Source organism: Folsomia candida, unplaced genomic scaffold, assembly GCF_002217175.1.
Source record: "Folsomia candida strain VU population unplaced genomic scaffold, ASM221717v1 Fcan01_Sc009, whole genome shotgun sequence".
Taxonomy (NCBI): Eukaryota; Metazoa; Arthropoda; class Collembola; order Entomobryomorpha; family Isotomidae; genus Folsomia; species Folsomia candida.
Genome location: NW_019091201.1, coordinates 665,358 through 688,370, shown reverse-complemented (window position 1 = coordinate 688,370; position 23,013 = coordinate 665,358). Strand labels below are relative to the sequence as shown.

The window sequence follows — 23,013 nt, the reverse complement described above, 5'->3', positions numbered from 1 at the left end:
TTCATTACTTTCCATCCATGTCATTCTACAATTGCAACGGAGCGATAGATATCGTCGAGTGTTGAAATGTGTCCAGTTTCCAATTTCGCGAGAGGAGCCCGGTTTATTAGCTTTTCTCGTTGTTTACGGGTTGTCAAATCAATGTGCCAATTGGCTGATCAAGTGCTAATAAAGAAGAGGAAAGTTCAGAGAGAGCACTTGCAGACAGACAGTTCCTGAGAATATTGCACATTTATTCCTGTAACTCGGTTTTATGAATGGCAAATATTAGTAAAATGAGGAAATGAAAGTTGGTCAAAGTCAGTCGTTCTTTAAACAAATTACCACCCGTTCATACCCAGATTTTTAAACCAGTGTGCAAAAATTTTATATTTTTCATGTAAATCGGTCCTGTCAACTACAGGTTCACGACATGGAATGGGTAGGAGAGACAATTTAATGGTCACTCACTCAAACTGTGCTAGTACTGAGGATTAGTTGATAAAATGTCCTCTGAAACGTATACTTACCTAATTATACCAAAGTAATTTGTAGCGCATGCATAATTCCGTCCGACTTGAATTGAAAATTAATTATTTAATTACTCGCGAGAATGTTGAGACGCTCGTTGAACAAATGAGGGCTGTCTGTGCCAAGTCATTGGTAATGTGATAGGCTTGTGTTGCATACTGTTTTGGGCGGCTGTGTTGGCGTTAGTGGCGGAGAACTAATGAGTGGAAATAAATACAGTGAGTGAGATTCTGTGAGGAGGAGGAAAGTTGCAGGCGATGTCTTAAATGATACATATATTTGTGGCTGTGACCATCTTTTTGCAGTCGAAATAAACGTACGTGAACAGTGTAAGCACAAATTGTTATCTAATGGAATATGTCAAATATAAAGATTTGATAAGTTGAAATAGCATTTTGATGACGAAATTCTAAATAAAGTTTTTTTCTACGGAATATTGTGGCTAGATATCTAAATAAGTAGCGGCATAAACGCATAAACTGTAGGTGCATCTGTTTTCCATTTTTTACCACAGCAGTCCTCGTGCCAAGCAAGTGCCAATTTAACGAGGCTGATTAAGCAGGAAAGTGTTGAGCAGGCATGCTGGTTATGCATTCTTGTCAAATGTTAATTGGATAGTTGGCAAAACTTGGAAATTTTATACCACGAGATATTTAGCACAAGTTTCAATAACATCTATCTGATCTTATCATGCACTTAAGCTTACACCAAGTCACAAGTTAAAACAAGTGAAGAAAGTGCATTCAAAAATTCTTGTCAGTCTGATTTAACTTGAAATTATGAATTTAGCTTAGTTTTTCATAAAAAGGTTAAGATTTGTCTAAAATGAGAATCCTATAACTGGATACCATTCCATGAGAATGCTGTGAATTTGAGACAAATCCGACATACAGATGCGAGTTGGAAAGAAGAAAGAGAGATGAAAATCAGAGCTCTCTCTGGCTGCCCGAAACAGAACTTTTGAAAACGCCGACGCTGCTTCCTCGTATGGCGAATCTTGCTCCGATGTTCAGATGTCGTACGTCTTTTGTACATCGTCTAACGCTGGAGGTTGCTTTTTGATGAAAATGATCATGAGAATTTACATCTTAGCATGACAATGATGATGACGATTAATGACAATATGACAATTAATTCACGGGCAACACATTCATTAAACATATATTACTTTATTTTGAGACGATAAATCAATACTTTAACTACAATACATATTTAGAAATTCGATTATCAATCAGTCACAAGCATTTTCAGAGATCACACTGGCTGGTTTCTACTATCCACTAGACGTAGTACATACATATATAATACTATAATAATTATGGGAAATTGTAGATACTTAAACTGAGAAGTATATATTATTTTCTTCCTATCGTATAAAAATCTCAGAGAAAGAAAGTTATTATTGTCCTCTGTGAATGAATGAAAACGGGCGATTGAGTGGTGGGCATTGAGTTGAGAAAAGTATTATTTATACATTTGACGAGATTATAAATAATTCAAACCGAAGCTTCATCAATGACAGTGATTGATCTCGGAGGAGGAGGTCTGTTTACCCACGGGTGGTTTCGAAATAGCGGAATTTCTCTCAAGGTGCTGTTGAATTTCTGTATGTTTCTGTGAGAAGAAGCCTCCCCGGACGTTTCCTGGGTGGCATTGACACTAGGAGAACCCGTCGTGGGAGTTGTGGGTAACAGATGCGAATGACTAGAAAGATTGGCGAGACCACTACTGGCAGCAGGTCCACCTGAGGTTGCTTGTCCAGGAAAGGGAATACTATTTCGGGACCAGCGTCGTGTCCTCTTGTCCAACAAGAGAGAAAAGTCGGGGTCGTATTCTGATTGGAGACAGTTTTCTACTTTGTTGCAGGATGTGATACAATCGCCGCCAAGATATTCGGCCCAATCATCAAAGTAAATGTCCTGAAAAGAAATTAATTAGATTTTATATGTATGATAGCAAATTAATTAGAAATTTTTAATTTTCACCTGGAAATCAATTTCTCCCAAACCCTCCTCAGAAATGCAGGTTAATTCCTTCGACATTAAAACCGGGTCAAGAATACTTCCTTGCCCATCACCAGATTCAGGTTTGGATGGATGATGTGGTGATATCGGCTCGACTGGAAAGGCGAAAGAAAGTCGCCGCATTTTGGGGGTTTGAGTCGCATCTGTGGTGCTGCATCTAACGAGGGAATGAAAAACAACGTGAATCTATTCATATTTACACGTAACCTGTCTCATTTTATGTTCATTACGTACGTTTTCATCGAGCTGCCATTTGCTTTTCTGCGAGAAAGTCGCCGTCTTCTCACATCCGTCAGAAAGAGAAAGGCAGATCCTAGAAACACGGCTGCTGCTGCTGTGTAATAACCCCACTTTCTCCCAAAGTATTGATTCAGAATACCTGGAAAAGTACATATCATAATATAATTTGTCCCCATTTCTGGAACGCTTTTTCCTCATAATAATTCCATAATTGGCGACGTTCTTCTTTTCGCACTTACTGATTAACGGTGTCCCAATAAAAATTGGTATGGCTTGCGAACTCTGGACAAAGGACCACGCTCGTGGAAAATGCCTAGCTCTGACTCGTTCATAAGTGTAAACTTTTAGGGCGTAGTTGTATCCACCTAGAAAGAATCCGTACGCCCAGGAAAAGACCACGTATCCACTGTAACCCTTCACCGCGGTGAAAGCTATGATTGAAATGCCGCATATCACGCTCGCCACCTTGTAAAATGAGAAAAAATAGGAGTGAATGATGTAGTACAAGACTTGTAGATTTTGCATAATGAGGTCAAATATGTACGAATCCCAAAACGTGTATGTGGCACGGAGGAGCTCAGAGAGAGCTCATTCATGTTTGATTACCTACCTGACATAGGTACTGCTTGGAAACTCGACACTCTTGGTTCTTCTGGATGGCAATAAGACCAAAAAGGCAGCAACCCACGACCCACGCTGCTCCGACATGGACGTGAAGTAAAACGAATGAAATCTCATCCACTTTCGCTTCTAGGGAATCCATGCCCTGCAAAACACGCAAACCCGTGAAAAGCAAAGAGAAAATGATATAATGGGAATTGTCATGTCAGGATGTGCGTTTATGCATGGAGGGTGGGTTTCCCGGAAGAAAAGATGCTGTTCGTATGTACTGCGGGATTTGGATAATAGACTGAATGAGATGGATGACTATGTACCAGAGCATATTTTTAGATTTTGTAGAAATTTGAGATATGAGATCGGCTTTTTTTCGAAATAATATGCGTATTTTCTACGTATGAGTTTTTATGTGGCACAAATTATCGTACTTTTTCTGTGTATGTAACTTGACATGTTTGGCACATTCGTAGTATCATGCAACTTGATATCTGAACGAGTGCAGTGCCTTTGTAAACAGAACAATTCGCACTTATCGCTCAAACTGTGACATCATCACTCAGCAGGAAGGACCCTCATATGGCATCAGCACAAACCACCGACTGTCGTAGGCGTTAATTCCACTTGAAGTAAATCATCACTTGTAAAACACATGGCAAACACCAGTATGAAATGAATGATAAACGACAAAAACGTCGTTTCAACATAATTTGAAACCTGGCATTATTTCATCTTTTCTCTCGCTCATTTTTCAGTTTTCTACTAAAAATCTATTTTAAGCCTGGACCAAAACATCGGAAACCATGATGTACGCAGTCTAAAATTGAAATTACGACAAATATTTCACACGTACAGCTGTAAATGAGATGGTTTATCATTTGTAGAAATGCAGAGTTGTGACATTTGTCAACAACACTTGACGGAATGACACCCTTGAGACCGGAAGTTGACAATGTTGACAAGAAAATGAAATGTAAGTGCTTTCACTTTCATCCATTTGCAAATGTTCTACCACCACCGCAAAAAAAAACCACGACCATAATTTTCTCCCGCAATGTGATCTTTAGAGTTTTGGCAAAATTTTTAGCACTATGCATTTGTTTGCAAATCTGCACTGTGTATAAAAGAATGGGCTGAATTTGGCGAGTGCACTTGCAATTTGCTTTCTCCTCCCATTTCCGATTATTGTAACCGTAACCCTAACCGTTATTCCAGATTTTGTCGTGTACATGTATTGTATTTTTTGTTTGACTGAGGAAAACTAGTGGAAAAACAACAACAGCATAAAACTTACCAACAAGAGTAAAGGGCTATTGATTCCGAAAGAGATAAAAGCGCTGGACAGTAAAAGTATCTGTAATGTTTTGCTCCGTAAACAGCTAAAGTCAAGAAATGGTTGCTTTTCTTCTCTTTTTGTTATGTCCTTAACCTGCATAGACTGAATGTAAGACTCACATTTTTAAATATTTATACTTTGAGGATTAGTCAGAAATAATTTAGAGAATCGTAAGGAACGTGTCACCTTCTTTTTCTGGTTCTGTACAGAATCGCATGTAAATAAATGATTAATAAATGGTAGTAAATTTTGATATTAAAAAATTATAAGATTGCAAACGTACCTTTAAATGTAAAATAGCTCTACGTTGTGGGTGATAAAGAGAAGCAGATCTGAATTTAAAGGGAATTAAAAGTTATAATTTATTATAACTTTTAATATCGATCTGCCTTGTTTTATATCATTCATATATATTTTATATAATATATCGACAAATATAAAACATAAAATATAATTCAATATAAAACTCATTCCACCTGCCTTGTTTTATTACAAAATGCCATTAGTCATACTTACCGATAGCAAGTTCCTAAAAAGAATGTGACGAGTGCTACCCCAGTTACGACTTGGAGACCAAGAATCCATCCCAGCGACCTGTAAATGAATGCAGATTAAAACATTCTTCTTTACATAATTTCGTATAAAATCAATTTTTTACACACGTGATGGCTGTATGAACTCCAGGTCCGATAAAAATTATTCCAACTCCTGAACCAGCAACTAGGACAATCTCCACCATTTCGCGTTTTCGCTTAAAATACTGGCCAACCATTAAAGTTGAGGCGTCGCGACTGAGACCCACGCCGACTCCTAAAATGGATGCAAAATTTATAGTTTTTTATGTTACAACTTTAATTCATGAGTTATATGTACCAACGAAAGCTCCATAACTGATGAAAAGTTGATGAAATTGAGACGAAAATGAGGTGAAAAGGCATCCCAGTGAGACCAATAGTCCTCCAAAGACCCCGGACAATCTTGTACTTTTCATTTTACAGAATGACACCCATACTGGCGAGAGAAATAGCGAAACTCCAATCGAGGTGGATGACAAAAGTCCTAAATACATCAAAATAATACCAATTGTTACATTCATCTCAAATTATTCATTTCTAATTTCTTCAAATTATTAAGTTAGCGAATTCTGTTTCCTCCAAGAACTGTTAAGCATTGAAAGGAAAGATTTTATGTACGACAAACTATTGACACGTGCAGCTTGAAACACGTTTGCACACTTTGGTTATCTGATTTACGGAAATTCGTGTCTCCTGCCAATTTCCACCCGTGCCAAATATCAAAAGAGTCACTCTAATGAACCGGAAGGCACAATGAGGAAGGAACTAAGATAGAGACCTGCTGTGATTTGTTGATTCTGGAAATACCCCATTACTTCAATGCAGTTCGCTATAGTCACCTTGTTCCAAACTGATATGATGATATTTATTTGATATGGACGATTTCCTAATCGGTATAATTAATTTGCTCCATTGCCTCTCACGAGGTTTTTGAAATCAGTTATTGATGGAACCGCAGATTGTCAAACGGTCCCCAATTAGAAGAGGCCTCTGTTTTCCGCGAGTACTCTTTTGACAAAAAAGTTTGAGAGGCTATAAAATGAAAAATGTGCTTCCTTTCGTTCTGGCAGAGTTGCATGATGGAGAAGAAATCTGTTTCTCTATGTAGGTCCCACCCAGTTCGTAAGAGAATGATTAATGCTGATGTCCATTCAGTCCAACCAATGAAGCGCATGATAATAATAATGCTTCAACAGTTGGCACATCGTGTTGAAGAATGAGTCGTAATATGTCAAGCGCTGGGAGGAGACATTAATTTGAAACGTTTGAAGCAAAAGTGGAAAGTGGAAGCGCACTTTAATGGAAGGCAAGCTTTTAAAGACAGGATTTAATTATTGTCAATTTTGCGCAATCCATAAAGGGAAATATGTAACACGGCATCACCTTTTGAGCAGCGAAATTGAGAATTTTGCATACACTTTGAGCGATTGGGTTATTGAAAACTCGCTGAGACGGAATTTCAATTTCAAACTGGATGACTACTGATACTTGGTTTCCTGTAATTTTTCCACCATGAAATTCTGTCACATATTGACATTCTTCACCATAATTTTCTCCTTGGGTTTAATCCTTGTAGTAAGAACGAGGAAAATGATTTATGGTTCTATTTCACATTTTTTTCGTGTTTTTTTAAATTTTATACTACTTATTCAACAATTTAACATTCGAACATAAATTCATAACATGATTCATTCAACACAGATAATCAGTAGTCGGAAGGAACAGTAAACTAAAAAGGTTTGGGTGTACATTCCACAAATGTTTGTTACAGCGAAGAAAAAAATTCATCGACTCACATTGCAGCAGATGTTGAACATTTGCTTCAAAAAAGACAAATACTTTGCCACTGGCAAAAAATCGGAAACAAAATAAGGATTCTGTTTTCAAAACAAGGATAAAAATGAGCGATTCACGCACATTTTTCTCCGGGGGTGACACCTCCGACATGTTTTGGCTACACGGAGCCATCATAAAATATCAATTTAGTCTAAACCAAATACAAAGTGGGCACGAAATTCCCCCTGACTTTTTACCCCATTACTTTTAAATAAACATGAAAAAAATATTTTACTGCATGCCGAAATTTTTAAAGTTGGGCAGACATTTCTCTGGCTAAAAATCTTTTCAAAATTGAGTAATCTCATGTGAAAATAAATAGTATTACAATATTCAAATGTGTGACTGCTTTGTTCGAATGTGAAATTTATATGGCCGATGACGACACAGTGTTGTAAATAAGTATGTAAATCCAAACGTGCACCTCCTCCACCTCCTCGATGGCACGTTTTGCAACAAAAAATAGGATTATCTCGTTGCGCTCTAATACCTTGTCTGAATCCGAATTTGGTGATAATCTTTGCCTTTCATCGGCACAATTATTAACGGTTGAAACTGTGATGAATAGTATGGACGAAGTGATATATTGGTTTTAAAGATACCTCAATTTCCTCCTGGTGTCATACTGTACCTTAAAAGCTTCAAAGTTTTATACGCTTGTCCTACTTTTTCAAAATCAAGGAAGAGGAAACTATCATCAGAAAGCAAAGTAAAGTGAGTCCTTGTGCAGCATAAAATACTCGTACAAGTAAAGAAAACTTCTTTAGTTGGCTTTCACTTTTGGCCAAGTTGGACTTGTATTGGTCAGGGTTAGTTGAGCCTGGCTGGAGGACTTGGGAGGAGCAGAAACGTACACCATCAACTTAAGTCGTGACCATCAAGTCATCAAAAGAATTAGGTGAAAGCGACCGGAGAATTTTATTATTTCACTCACTCCTCTTTCTTTTCATCTCGGTCGTTCTTCATCACAAAATAGCAAGCAAACGTGCAAACATTTCCAAAGATTTCCGAAAAAAACGATTAAAAAATAATTATGAAATGAGACGAGCTAAGCTAATTAGAAAAAGAAAGCTGCGGCTCCTCCTAATCAATTTGTCTTTTGGAAGACGTGTTTCATCATGAACGGCGTAATTTCTGCAATTGTCAAAGCCGTGGACATAAACCAGAGCCCTGAATCATAAAGTCTTTAGGCCGTATTTTACTTTTTTATCCACTGTTTTTATCCACACGGGAGCAAACAGTAGGCCCCACCAAACCAACCAAGAAGACGAAGAATGAAGGAAACTTTTATTATTCTTCGAATGAAAAAAACATCTCCAACTCAAGACCAATGTAATTCAACCAGCGTAAAAGTACTCTGACTGAGAAGAGGAGGCGAATTGTGTGTGATTCCTTGCAAAATTTTTGCACAAAAGTCAACCTCTTCCCTTTATACCATTGTCTTTGTGTACCACCAACTGTTTTGAGTGAGTGAGTGTGATCCTAAACTCAAACTGCGGGGGTAATTTAATGGGGAAGTGCAGTTTTCGCAAATACATCATTTTCTCCGACATGCTATACCGTCTCCAGAACTAGAGAAGAGCATTATTTTATCACATATTTCCTTGTCTTTTGATATGAAGAGATATTATATTTCATATCGTTTTAGATGATTTAATTGAAATTTATTTTACTTTTACAACTCTTTTCCTTAATGGGATGTTTGCTATATTTTAATGGCTTGTAAAGTTTGTTTGTTGTAATTCAAGCCGAGCAGGAGGAATGATAATGACGCATTTCATACCTTTTTAGCATTGATCAAACAAATATACGTTTGAATTCCAAACATTCTATGAGAGAGAATGATACTTAAAATTTCATGGCTTTGATAGGAAGGATAATAAATATAAAAATTTCCGTTGTACATAAATACCACTCAATAATTATTATCCCATAGATCACAAAATGCGCATACGCGATCTTCTCAGCCTGATCGCTGTAATGCTATCGCAATCAAAGGAACTTAGATTTGAAATCTTAAAAATTTAAAAGAGCCACCATATATGGCAACCTTGCTCATTAAGCCCTTAGTCTGCCCCCATAAAAGGAGTCGTCACATCCATTGACCACTGTGTACAATTCTCATTTGTTGAAATTGAAGCAAAAAATTGGTTAAATGCCTACATCAACCATTTGACGGTTGTAATCAAGCCAAATTTTAGCCACACATCTAATTGAAACAGAAGGACGAGACTTAACGAGAAGCCGCTTTTAAAAAAGATTTAAAAATTTGTACATGAATTCTTCTCAGAATGTTTGCCATGCACGGAAGCAGCAGTTTAACATCTTCATTATTTGTATGCAACGAATTATTAAATTGTCTGCTTGTTAATAAATGATTGGCAACAGAAAAAGCCACGCTGTTTTGCAGTGTCATTCATGCCAGGCTTATTGAAACAATGGTCAAAGACTGTTCATTTTCATGCGTTTGGTTTATGATTTTGTGTGGTTGGTTGGTTGTTATAATTTATTGGCTATATAATATTTAAAACGTCTTCATCTCATTTTTCTCCACGTTTACTTTTCACATGACTGATGAGACGAGATGATAAAGTTCTTCTACCAGCCGTGCGTCATGTCAGCAGTCGTCGTAACTGTCCACCTTTCTATCCGTCTGACATGGCGTGACAACCATCAAATGCACGCATACACGTTGTAAAATCCATTACAAATTAACGATGAGCGACTCAATCGTCGTCTTCTTGTCATGTCGCCGCCGCCCAGTATTTGCTTGTCTGTGATATTATTTAATTTTCCAATTTGACGTCGTTGGACAAACCCCTGTCAGCAAGTCCTATTTGTTACATTCACACCGATACTCGATTAGTTAATTGAGCATGACCAGCTAAATACGACACGTTCGTGAGTTGTTAAATGTATTTTCGAACGATAAATTTTGAAAAAAAAACATTCAATATTTTGTTTCGATAGGATGACAATTCAAATTTGCGTATATAAGAGGAGAAAATGGTGAAATATTGTTACTTGGAGTCAAACGAGGCGAGTACAGTTAGCATAAGAATGGTTTCTATATTTATGATGATACTCCGCATGTGGTAAAAGATTGCTGTTGGATTAATTTAATACCTGGGATCTACCATTTCATCGTGTGATGCAGAAAAAAGCTGGTAAGCAGGATTGACGTTTATTTTTCATGTACTTCGAGATCGAATACCTGACGAGCTGGTTGGTTCTCTGTGATGTGATATCAAGGCTTGGCTTGGCAAGCTTTCAATGGTCAATTTCATGGCTGAATAGATTCCCTCTTTGGCCACGTATTGACATGTGTTGCCTCATAAATCTGGAGTAAAATGTTTGCGACTTATTGGAGCATGACATGCCCATTGGACAATCGAACGGACAAGAGAGAAAGAAAGAGGTTCATCAGATAAAGATTTTGTGTGGGACTCGACAATGGCCATAATGTATAAATATATATCGCGTAATAACGTGATGCCTGTCAAATATTCAAATAAAAAACCAAGACTGAAGGATCCAAGTCAAACACAACGTCGTAAATATGATACATTAAAATGCAGCATTTTACAATAAATGACAACTGTCTTTGATGGCACGGACATATTCATTTTTTAGTATGGCCAATTCTGCCCAAAATTATTTTTCCCCATCAAGTTGATGACCTCGCATTAACAACGCTGAGCTGTACTACCAACCAAAGTTTAAGACAACACAAATAAGCATTTACCACATTATTAGTTTTTATGAACTCTTATCCTCTCCGACCCCTGAGTGAGTAAATATTTCGGTAAAATGTGCACTTTACGACATGCATTAAGTACCAAGTAAGCCACCCGAGAGAGAAATAAAGTAGTAATCTCGAGAGACTGCATGATGAAATTGAATATCTCCTCCCTCCATAATTTCCTACTTACTTCCACCACTTTGCAATGCAGATTATTTGCAACAACGGTGAGGAGGAGGAGGATACGATCGCAATTTTGGCACACATACGTTGTTAATAATATTGCACTGCTTGCACCCATTCGACTTGTAGATTTTGATCGTGAAATCAAGTCAATAGCCAAGCCAGAGGAGAAGAAGAAGGGGTCCCCTGGGAGGAAATGAGCTTTTCATTGACAACCTCAGCACCTCTTCAATCCTGCTCCGTCAGAGGAAATCTTTTCCAATCTGGGCAAAGTAAAGTAATGGGAAAATGAATGGGGTGGAGAGTGAGTGAAGTATATATACGCAACTTCAGCAAACATTTCTACTTCAAATTGCTTTTTCAATAATTTACGCCCTCATCTTCCAAATACCAACCAAGTATGACAAGATAAATCAAAAAAGTCGATTTAATGGACTATCTACTATATAGTTTCAAACGGGGGGAAAAACTGTGAGCTTGCTTTGCTACTGGATACGCTATAAGGATATAAAAGGCATAAATTATGGGTGTCAAATAGTCACTTGAGAGTTGAATGTCAAAGTAAAAGGCTTGGTCGTTAACTATGTACTTACATACTTGAGAGTCAATTATTGTTCTATTATAACATATTTACCTCCGTTATGCAAGCAAGATTGCTACTATTATCCGGTCCCTAAAGTCACTTACTTATATAATATCTTCGCCAATGCAAAATTGCAAATTTGTAAGCGTATGCTAATTCATAAAAAATGCGCCCCGTTGCAAATAACTTTTCGCATCATGATGCCACTTTGACTTGAATGCTTTCTCCACAATGGATTTGATGAGGTGTCAATCTCCACCCCGAAATTTGTCACCGATTTCTAAATTGTCTCGCTGGCTGGCTGAGGGTGAAAGAGAATGATTACAGGAATGCCATTCAACTCAAGTAGTGAAGTGAGAGAGATGATGGAAATTCCTTGTTCAGAATTATTTTTGACCTGGTGCAAGTTATTGATATGCTTAATTTGACCTGGCCCAAATTCCACTATATAAGCCATCAAAATAAATTAGTCTTTAGATTTTGCTTAGTCTCTCCTCATCCCAATCGAGTGAGAACTCGGTCCATTCATCCGCAGTAATAAATCAACTGGCTACAAGAGAAGGATGCAATGCGATGAGCATACCATAATATTTTATACCGTGAGGCTATACCCCATCCGACTTGAATTATATAGGAAATCTACTTGAGAGTGGAATTGATTGTTGTCAAAAGCTTTTCGGATGGATGGTCCTTATAAATACTTCTTTGTTTCCGACTATTCGACACAAATTCCAATGTGTAACACAAAAAATTATCCGTAATCTGAATATGAGGTCGCTGCACAAAAAGAGACATTTTGCACAATTGTTTCAAGTACATCGACACTGCTGGATGTTCCAAAAGCGTAATTCAGCAATAATTGCATAATTCATGGGAGTGAGTCATTTTTTGATACGCCTTTTCCATAGTTTACGTAACGTGTTAAAGCAAACTATACAAGATAAAAACTTTTATTGCACTGTGCGTGCATGCACCAGCCAAAAAATATCACAGACAAATTCCTCAACACCAAAATTCTTGAGAATTTCATCCAGCAAACCGCAGACTAAAAGGTGACATAAAGTGTTCCACCCACTCAAAACTACGCAGCATTCCATCTCAAACATGCTACTTCCTTGTGGGAGGTACATGTTATACTGTTATTATTATAATGCTGATACGGCGGTATTATTGATGGAGGAAAGTATAATAAATTTTTTAGGGTCAAATTCGACCGGAGAAGAATTAATGGGGTATCATAATATACAGTTTGAGCCGACTTTCTCCTGATTTATTAGCTATATTTCTTTCATTCAATTTGTCCCCTCCCACCTCCCACCCCGATGGAGACCTACTTGCCACAAAATGGCCAAAACTTTGGTCACTTAACAAAGAAAAACCACACCGCATAGATCTGATCAGCACGATTATATAAGACTACGCTGAATTTAAATTTATTGCTCGTATTACCCCAATTTTCTAAAAGGGGTTCAAGAATTTATTACCAAATGCATCTTCAGAGTTATAAATAATTTTCAGTGCGGAAGGAAATGTGTAATTTTACTACAATCATTCTCATTACGATTCACACGCTATGATCCAGAATAAAAATATGCAACAGTAAAAAACAAGTAGCAAAAAATCTGTATCCCAGTAAAGTTCCCAACTTGAAAAGTTTAAGCATTACTTAAATGAACTGTCATAAATGAAAACGTTTAATTTTATGCAGTATCGGCACTCATTCATTTCAGCGATTGTTGTTGTGATTGTGTTCTTTTTTTGCTACTGTTTGGTTGGTAAGGATTGTTGCCGTCGCTGTTTCGAAGTGGGCATAACATTCAATTTGACGATAATATTCATCCTTACAAAGGCCATTGCATCTCTACTCAAACGACGTGGACACGATGTGTAACAACAACGGCAGGCTAGTTATCGCTTCCTCATCTCACGATGCCTCTCAAAATGCAAGGAACTACTTATTCGACTTGACATTGTTTCACTAGTCGGTTCAGTTTTGAATATGTGCTCCGGTAATAATTATTTTCGGTGGACGAGAAGTAAGGCAAATGCGAGAATGAGAACGCAGTGAAACGAATGTTAATAGCACGTAGTACGAGATCCAGTTTGTGTGTGCATGAACTTTCGAGTTGTCTCGCGTCAAGTCATAAGTAAGAGACCAGGATTACTTTTTTGTATTTTATGTCCATGTCCTGGATCTGGGTTCAGTTCAGTTTCTGTTCTGATGTGGTTTCGTCCTAGTCAAAGTAAAACCTCGACAACCACCAGTACCAGAGTTGACTTGGGGATAGGATGGAAAATACATAAGCCAACTATCCAATTAAAGCCAGAGTTATGGAAAACTAAGCAATAATTTGTGAATAAGTAGCTCGAAATGACTGTAATCTTATGCATGTAGACGATCTGCCTAGCTTAAAGTCGATCCGTTTGAAATAAGACTGTGACATCACGGTATCAAGAATTTGCAAGGAGAAGGGTTTGTGACATGGATGTCGCGACGGATTGAAGGAAATTGGCAGAATTCCTTGATATCTGACAGACAGGCACTGCAGGGCAGAAACGCATTACAGAAATCATGCAAAAATTCCCATATCATTAATGTTAGGTTACGGAGTTTAGTCGTATTAACATTCAAACTGTGAGGCAATAAATTTGCCGTGTCATTAAATTATGAGACATGATCAGGCTGACAAATCTGGAATTAATAAGGATCAAAGAGTTGCGTGGGGGCGAAAATCCTGTCACAACGAATGTCTTCATGTCAGATTGTGTCCCTCATCTTGCTGGGTATTTAAATATTTAGGTGGTTAGCCAACCTAAACTGCATACGCTAAGTTCCAGAAGTACAAAATATATGTGGCATATGTACATTTATGTGAGAGTAAATGTTTCATGCAGACGCAAGCAGACGGTTAGTGAACCTTATAGTTTATCAAATATTTATGGAAATGGGATTTGTCTGGAGGTCATGTGCCTACACATATTTCTGTTTGTTTTTCAGAAATGCGTTACCATAAAAAAAATATAGCTAATTTTGTACCTAACCATTTGTCAGATCAGAATATAAGGTGTTGCACCTCGTAAAAATATATTAGCAAAGTAATCACAAGAGACAGTTTAGTTCATAAATCTGCTTTAAAATTCCGACCCGTGTTTTACAATCGGTTCGATCAAAGTGGTTTTTGATGCAACATTTTTCTCATTAATTGCGACACCCTGCTTCGTTAAGGTTATATAGTTGATGCCCGTTCTTATATGTACCGCGTTCCCAGAGGTTAACTTCACCTCGTATTATTATTATTGTTATTTTAGTGGATATACCAATTAAAGACACGCAATAGTAATGAGTGAATCAATCACATAAAATACCCGCTGGTTGGCAATAACTGTCAGAAACATGCTTTGAAATAACACGAAGAGCAAACACGAAAAGTCACAAATAATCCTTGTCTATGTACCTGCTTGACTAATGGCACTCTGGCCAAATAAAGAAAATAATTTCTCAGATCGTCCCCAAAAACAGGGTTATCTATCTTTTCCACCACCCCTAAAAAAACACTGATCCTTCATTAAGCACGGTGAAAATCAACATGGGAGTGACGCGGCGAGGAGGACGGAATAATATCTCAAAATCCAAACTAGGCCGACACCAAATATTGCAAGGAAAAAGGGTATTCTTCGTTTTTGGAAACGTTTAATTAAACAAGTAATTAAGGAGGAATGCTCATTCAACGCGACCAAATCAACAATGAATTTTTGGAGTGGACGTGGACGCATTGTTGTAAAAACAAGGTGAACAAAATTGTTTTCCTTCATAATAAGGTGTCTCATCACGAATGGACTAATGTTCAGAACCAGAAGAACCTGCCAAACCATCAAGCCTCCAACCAGGAGATATATCGACGGCAAGGCCATAAACAAAGTCGTGGACAGCAGGACGGTCGGCAATTAAATTATTTAAATTTGACTACTCTCTCCGACCGCGCAACCCAGGGAAGAATATTGTCGTGGTCGTAAAGTAATCAGACCAGCCAACGAAAACGAACCAGGTAAAAGTAAACCCGACTAGCTAAACTAATAAACATTACGAAGCTAGCTACGGACATCAACCAGAAGTTTGGGTGTTGGCAACGAATATTATTTTCTTTTGTTTTCTTTTCATTCATAGCGGGCATCCTCTTGTATTATTAATCGCCCATTAATTTTTTTTGCATTAAATTGGTCCATGCACTCGTATTTACATACATATTTCATAAAATACAACATCTTACTTACCCAAGAGGGCTGGTTCTCCCACATGAAACCTGCGATCAGCCTTCACCAATAAAGACGACACGCCAAGTTGTAACCCATGATTGATCGCTTGAACTAACAAAGCGCATATGATGATTATCCAACCCCATTCTCCTTCCTGTGTGAGAAAAAAATGCATTAAAGTATGTACATACATATGCAAATGACCCGAATAATTGCCAAAAATTCGATACCGGATAATAATTCGTCCATAATGTCAGCGTTTTTTTGACTTCTCCATTCGCCATATTCACTTGGAGTGAAAGTGCACCTGTAACCGTGTCGGATTAGTATTATCGCACCTGGTCTAGAAACCTGTATGACCAGTGGCCGCGGAAGTGTGGGGACAGAAGGACAATGTTCCCACGGTTATTCGATGTCCCCATCATCTGCCCATATTATGCAAACCCCTCCCTCCCCTATCCTACAATGTTAATGTCCCCAGATGTCCCCACGGCTTCTGTGGCCACTGTGTATCTCCATGCTTTCTTATTACCCGTCGCTGTGCCATTTGCACTCGGAATCTTCCCTTCAGTCTCATGATGGCTGTTGCAGTTGATTATGTTTGCCGTCACGACGGTAACACTGCCCTTGAGGCCGGACCCACTTGCACTTCCGCCCGACCCGATGCTCGAACCCCCATTTTTATTCAGCATGCCCTGCGTACTCGTCCCTATACTGCCCAAACTGATCCCCGCACTGGTATGAGTGCTTGAATGCTGTGGGGAATTGTTGTTACTGCTCGTACTTGTAAAACAGTCACCGCCACCACTGCCGGTCCGGTCAACTACTGCTTTCTCCTCCTGTTTTTTGGCCGGTTTGTTCTTGAGGAAGACACTGGAAGAATTGGAAGATGTGGAATTTGGCTCCTTTTTATTCCGAGAAGGATTACTTCCTCCTGAGGTGGAACGAAGTTTTTCCTGCTGAAATTTAGAGTGGGGGCAGAAATCTTTGTGTTTGATGGTGGCCGAGCTTGTGCCGCCGGATGAGGAAGAGGACGGCTCAGCTCCGACGATTCCTTTCTCCTTCGATACGCCACCACGTTGTTCCTTCATCTTTTTCTTTTTGGAGTCTCGATTCTTTTTAGTGAGGAAATTAAATTTGTCCTGAAAGGGTTGAAATCCACTGGGGGCTGGAAACAAGGAGACACAAATTGGGTTTCAAAATCATTTCAAAGTTTGCGTCTCGGTGGGCATGAGAAAAATAATTTCATGTATAATGTAAGTTTTTAATTTTATGATAAAACTCGTTAATTCTGTTTGAAAATGAGCTTATTTTACTGCTATCATTCTCAACCAGATTGCACATTTATCAACAAATATTCCATTTACTAAACCCTCAAGGAAAACAGTGTCGACGACCACATGGAGTTAGTCGTGGAAATTAATGTGAATGCATGCCACGTTCTGCAAACAAAACACATAAACTGACTTAATTCAGAGTTTGTTGAGATTCTTGGATGGAATTCACGTAGCTTGAACATGTAAACGAGTCGAGTGTGGGTTGTTGTGGTCGTAATAATTAGCCGGAACCAAGCAGAGAAACAAGTGCTGTTTGTTTAATGCTGGCAAAAGTTTGGGTCCTGCCACGTTCCAGAGTTTATATGATGATGAGGCCTAATTTGTAAACAGAATAAAATATTTCCGACCGACTCGTCTTTTTATTAAGGGTAAAAAACCTCTAAAGTAACATAAAATTAGCTGTAATCCGGATTGAAGAAAATAAAATGTATGCAAAAAAAAAGTATTCAGGAATGACTACTCGACTGTTAAAAACCCACTCATTTCATGCACCAACCTACCGCAAATGATCTTATACTCCAAAATCTAGCTGAACCTTAACAAGTGGGGCAATATCATAAAACAAAATGCGAAGGATAACATCATTTTTTTGAAATCCATATTGCTTATGATAAGCCAACTTATTTTTCCATACGCCTTAACACACCATGAAGGAAAGCTGTGCATGAATTGAACCTCAAAATCTAATAAGCTTCCATACATATGGCTCCTCTACTACTTGTTTTTGGGTAAGTTGTTAAGCAAGTGATGCATTAAATGAAACTGGGCGAGGAAGTAGTAACTTCTGATTCTAAACTCACTTTACTTTATGGTATGCCCTGTTTTCCCATTTTATGTCGTGTGATGTTGTACACTGCCTCGTGTAGTTTTTGGGTTTCGGATTTTATGAACTGAACTAAACCGAGTAGTTCACTCACTTATGTACAAACGATGAAATAATATCGCCATGTTGCAAAACTTGCAGAACCAAAAACTAAACAAGCATATAACGATGGGATACCAAACCATGAAAAGTTGAGAATTTATGAGGAACGAATTGCCGAATGACTTGTATCCCAAGTACAAATAAACGTATCATTATGAATGAAAGTATAGTATCAGGATCTGAAATAGTTGGCCATTTAGAAAGATATCTACTAGTGTTTTGAAGAAAAAAAACGGTAAGGATTTTCTAGTCAAGAAGGGGAAAAAGTTGACAAGTGTGGTGGTGGTTGGAACATGTCAGTTTAGAACAACAAGTTCCATAGAGTTTTGCGAGAAAAGTTTGCACATTTGTTTTATATCATTTTATTGTCCTGTGTGCAAAGTTAAAGACAAGCAAACGCAGTCAGCCATGAACCCACGAGAAGAGAAAACTTTCTCCGATTGCTTATGTATGAATTTGAATGTGTGACCTGAGCTACGTGGAGATACGTTGAGGTGGTTTGCGAAAACAATCCAGACCTGACTTTTTCTCCAACTCTTGCTGCTGCTGCCCTGATTTGATAATCTGCAAGCCATGAGACGATGCTATTTTGTTTTATTACAGTTTTCTTATCTTGCCGTTACGGGGATCTTCATTGATTTGAAATTAGCTAGCTGGCCAGCAGGACTACGTTTCGGTTTGGGCAGGTTCTCTTCTTTGTTGGCAAACATATCAATGAAATTCTTCCTCCTTTTCGTGCAGGTACATATATTTATTTGCCAAACGGTTCACACGCGTCAGCTGAAATGTGGTTCATTTATTTCACATTTTGCACCACGGCCAATCATAACTTTTGCACGACTTCATTTCTCAACAAATGTCAACTTTTTAAATTACATGTCGATTGTGAAACCAAATGAAAGTTTGGCATGAGACGTTACGCATTCGTGGTACGTACACTTACAGTCTAAAAATATGTAATTCTGAAGATGCAGAATTATCATTATGTAAAACGGCGGATAATTATTTCCTGTTCGTAGGAGGAAGCACTACTCTGAAATAATTCGTATTAGCAGTTGTTACCAAATCCTGGAATAATATGGAGACAGGCAGGAAGGAAGAAAATAATTATGCAAATGCATCCTCTCTCCTATAATAATAATTACACTCCACCCGCACACACACGACCACGACCACGATCATCATTCCCACCTTTAGTCATTCAGGAGAGAAAAGCTCTCCAGGAAATTGCACACCCACCACAAATTCCATAACATAACACTAACCCACAACATTATACGTATCGCTAAATGTGCGTATTACTAATTCATGCACGCTACATTAAGTATTTATAACATAGAAAAACCATTACCTTGCGTTTTGCTCGAATGTTTGGAAGAATCATCGACATTACTAATTTTACCATCAGCGGAATTATTATTCGAGCTGTGATTAGAACCAAGGATTAAATCTTTCGAACCCTGACACACCGCTGTTTCACTCGTTCTTCGCGATGGTGACTGAGCCATTATCGGAGTGAAAGTTTCCGGATTTTGATTTCTGTCATTATTTTGATGACTTGTAAAGACGCAGGCACCACCACAGACACCACTTTTACTATTTCCACTTTTTGTGACACAGTTGGAATTAGAGACGACGTTATTTTTGCGAAAGCAATCTATGTTGTCTCCCAAGACGGCATGGACATGGTTATTACTGTTATTTGAACTTTTACCCGAGCACGTGCAATCATTGTGAGTTTTATTTTTATTTTTGCCCCCGTCTTCCAAACACACTTTTTCATTATCATCACTTTCCTCCGTTTCTGGTATCTCGGAAAGAAGTCTTGTCCTCTCGTCGTGAAGATTTAGGAGGTGATCGCCTCCTCGACTTTCTTCATGGTGACATCGTCCATACTGAATTAATTGATTGTCATTGACGTGAGATTGAAGGTGTGAATCGTACAACACTTTCTCCTCCTCGTTGTTATATTCCACGCCCACATGGCCGACAAGATGTGGGTGTCCTGGGTCAGTGTGAATTTCTTGACAAACTACCTCAACCAGTTCGAAGGGCCAGGTATGCCTTCTTTGTAGAGTCGAGTGCATAGTCATTCCTTGAAGATGTACAACTCTCAAAAAACAGGAACTTCTTCTCGATGTAGATCAAGTTGTGTCGTACAATTTGGGAAATTCCGTTTCAAATGCATTCTTTCTTAGAGAAAGTGGTTTGTGACTTTAGTAAAATGTCAACAGCTTCGTGTTACTTCCAGTCCATTCTTTTCAGAAAATTTGGATAGAAAAACAAAAATAACTGCAAATCGAACACTCAACAGATTTCGACATTACTTTAAAATTAAGTTTAGCTTCAATGCAAAACAAACTTTGAAACCTCTCCTGATTTGAAGAGGTATCTTTTACAAAATACGGGAATACTTTCCTGAATTATTTTGTGAAAGCCTCTCCGACCGGATTGAGTGGCCGTAGTAAATTTAAAGTGAAAGTTACAGGCTTCTATCTTCTATCTCACTTCTTGTCGACTGCCTCGAGTTGAAATGCAGTCACGCAAAGATGAACCGGGTATCCATCCCTCGGTTTTAAGTTTGCAGATATAGTTCTTTAAGGTTGATTAGCTTAGGTTTGTAGTAGATGACACACTGCACGTCACTCTGAAGAAACCACAACTTTATTTTATTTTATGCACTATCAAGAAGACGCTTGGAGAGATTTGGTTTGGATTCCGATTTACTTTCTTCTCTCGCTTTTCTTCACCTCGCAGATGGAACCGACCGACCGACCGACCGACGACCGGTGAAGTAAAAGTTAAGTTTCTTTCAGACTTGGTCGTGAGATTTCGCTTGGACTTTTATTGTGCAGAGAGCTGTTCTGAGAAGTAGTGGATATTTTATTTTGATGGAATATTTTGCCCAGCTTATTTATTAGCGAGGTGGATCGTGATCTCGTGTATTGTGTACTTCAAAATTTCCAGAATATTTGCAATAAATCACACTTTAACAAGTTCTAAGATAAAATTTATCAATGATGCAGTTCGGATTGGAGCAGTGCTTTATAAACACCTCGTCAGGTACGAAAGGATAAAGAGAGAAGTGCTTTCAGCTTTGTTGGACGTTTAGGCGAGACTCGTCGTCTCACTTTACTCACTCGATCTACTACACACCCAAGAAGAAGAATATATCAGTAATGGGATCGAGTCGAGTGCTGGTGCACAACTGAGACCTGAATGATACTGCCTTTTCCTTCGCTGATGTGAAGAGGAAACGCAGCAGCAGCGTCGAAAGTTCATCGAGTGTGTTGTGTAAGATGAGGAAAATGAGCTCGATACAATCGTGCATTGTTATCTGATTTGCTCCTGGCTTAAAAATTCGCATGTTTATTAGAGTTGAAAAAGTGCAGATAAGTGCGCTGCTGGATAAGACGAAAATTTAAGTACAAATCTTAAAGGTATCTGAATACTTTGAGGAACAAAACTTTTGAGCAAAGAAAATATGTGACCCCTTAAATACTGCACCTTGTTTGACTTTCACGCTTGGAACGAGCAGGAGACACCGTAATAAATCTGGGGTAATATTGAGGCTGAATTTATTTCGAGGTAGCAAGTGGTGCGTTAGTTGTTGGTGGTGGTTATATAAGACAATTTATGAAGTTATTCAGAGACTTTGCTCATAAAGAAGTTTGGTCCGGCTGTTCTGTTCTGGGCGAGGGTGAAGTGGGTGAAAGTCTGACTGGACGAACGACCCATGTAAGAATGGACCCACTTACAATAAGAAATAAATAAAAGATAGATTGAGATCTTCAGCAGATCCATGAAAAAGAGTTTATCAATGTTAGTCTTTCCTCTTAAATCTGAAACTGGCTTAAGATTTCGCCCAACTTGGGAGACTTTCGTCTGAAAAAAAATGAGAAAATTGTTATTGTCGTTTTCCAACGTACAGTGTTTGATCCATAGTCGAGTGGAATGTCAATCTTTGCTTCGAAGAAGAGTGCTTATCTTCAGGTGCACGCACACAGGAGAAGTGTTCGAGATTCTGTTATTGAGATTTTAGTGAAGAATTTCATTCCTTGGGACCGACCACAACTGCAAAATGTCATATAAATACATACAAAATCCGAGACCAGTATGTAAAAGACGTGACCCATTTTTCCAGGAAATGTGTGCCATCCTTCCGTCACAGGATAATTTAAGATGAAAGAAGACTACACACGCGTTGTGTGCGTGTGTGTATCATCATGAAGTTGCAGGCTCTCCATTGTCTGAGAAATGTCTAGGATTTCAAGTTATGTCGATGTAAAACAGAATTGAAAGATTTTTATTATTTGTCCAGACGTGACGTAACATTTTTTATGTAGTATTCTCATCCTTTGATATATATATATATTCGTAGCGGAAAATTATCCACTTTCTCTGAATGGGTAACCCCAGCCAGCATGCCAGGAGGAGGTGCAAATTCTCTCCCTCTAACTTCTATATTCGTCAATTTTCATACTTCTTGGCGTACTTTCGGGTTAAATTACTTTGTTTTGCTCAGCAGAAGACGAGATCATGAACGTCACCAAAAATGAAAGTTTTCTTTCTGGGAACAAAAAACTTGGCCAGTTTGGCCGAACTGAACCAGTAAGCACGACAGACAGACATATAGTTGATCGTATAATATAAATAAACTAGGGGAAATTATCCGGATATCTTTTGCATCACTATCATCCCTTCGGTTTTAGGTTGGTCTCTCCAGCACGCAAAATCGAGCACGTTGAATGCAAGTGGTGGAGGTTCTATACATAGACACACTTTGACTTGTAACACTTATCCACTTATCTGCACAAAGAGCTAGAGTCAACTCTGGTCATAAAGATCTCAGC

The 23,013-nt window shown here is 38.3% G+C and overlaps 1 protein-coding gene across 3 annotated transcripts; it reads right to left on the bottom strand.

Moving 5' to 3' along the window:
- Nucleotides 1–1,659: 1,659 nt before the first annotated feature.
- Nucleotides 1,660–21,364, bottom strand: LOC110854068. Of its 3 annotated transcripts, none has more exons than XM_035855038.1 (15): nucleotides 19,512–21,364; nucleotides 16,431–17,066; nucleotides 16,129–16,205; nucleotides 15,917–16,052; nucleotides 5,599–5,784; nucleotides 5,388–5,535; nucleotides 5,242–5,319; nucleotides 5,009–5,057; nucleotides 4,912–4,926; nucleotides 4,684–4,827; nucleotides 3,385–3,540; nucleotides 3,014–3,239; nucleotides 2,769–2,913; nucleotides 2,496–2,691; nucleotides 1,660–2,429 (listed from the first exon to the last, which is right to left on the bottom strand). In XM_035855038.1, the coding sequence occupies exons 1-15, from the start codon at nucleotides 20,251–20,253 to the stop codon at nucleotides 2,007–2,009; spliced, it is 3,357 nt and encodes a 1,118-aa protein (XP_035710931.1). In that variant the 5' UTR covers nucleotides 20,254–21,364; the 3' UTR covers nucleotides 1,660–2,006. The 3 variants fall into 3 exon arrangements, with proteins under 3 accessions (XP_035710931.1, XP_035710932.1, XP_035710933.1); XM_035855039.1 differs by having other exon boundaries at nucleotides 2,496–2,685; XM_035855040.1 differs by having other exon boundaries at nucleotides 4,684–4,818.
- Between the last annotated feature and the right edge of the window lie 1,649 nt (nucleotides 21,365–23,013).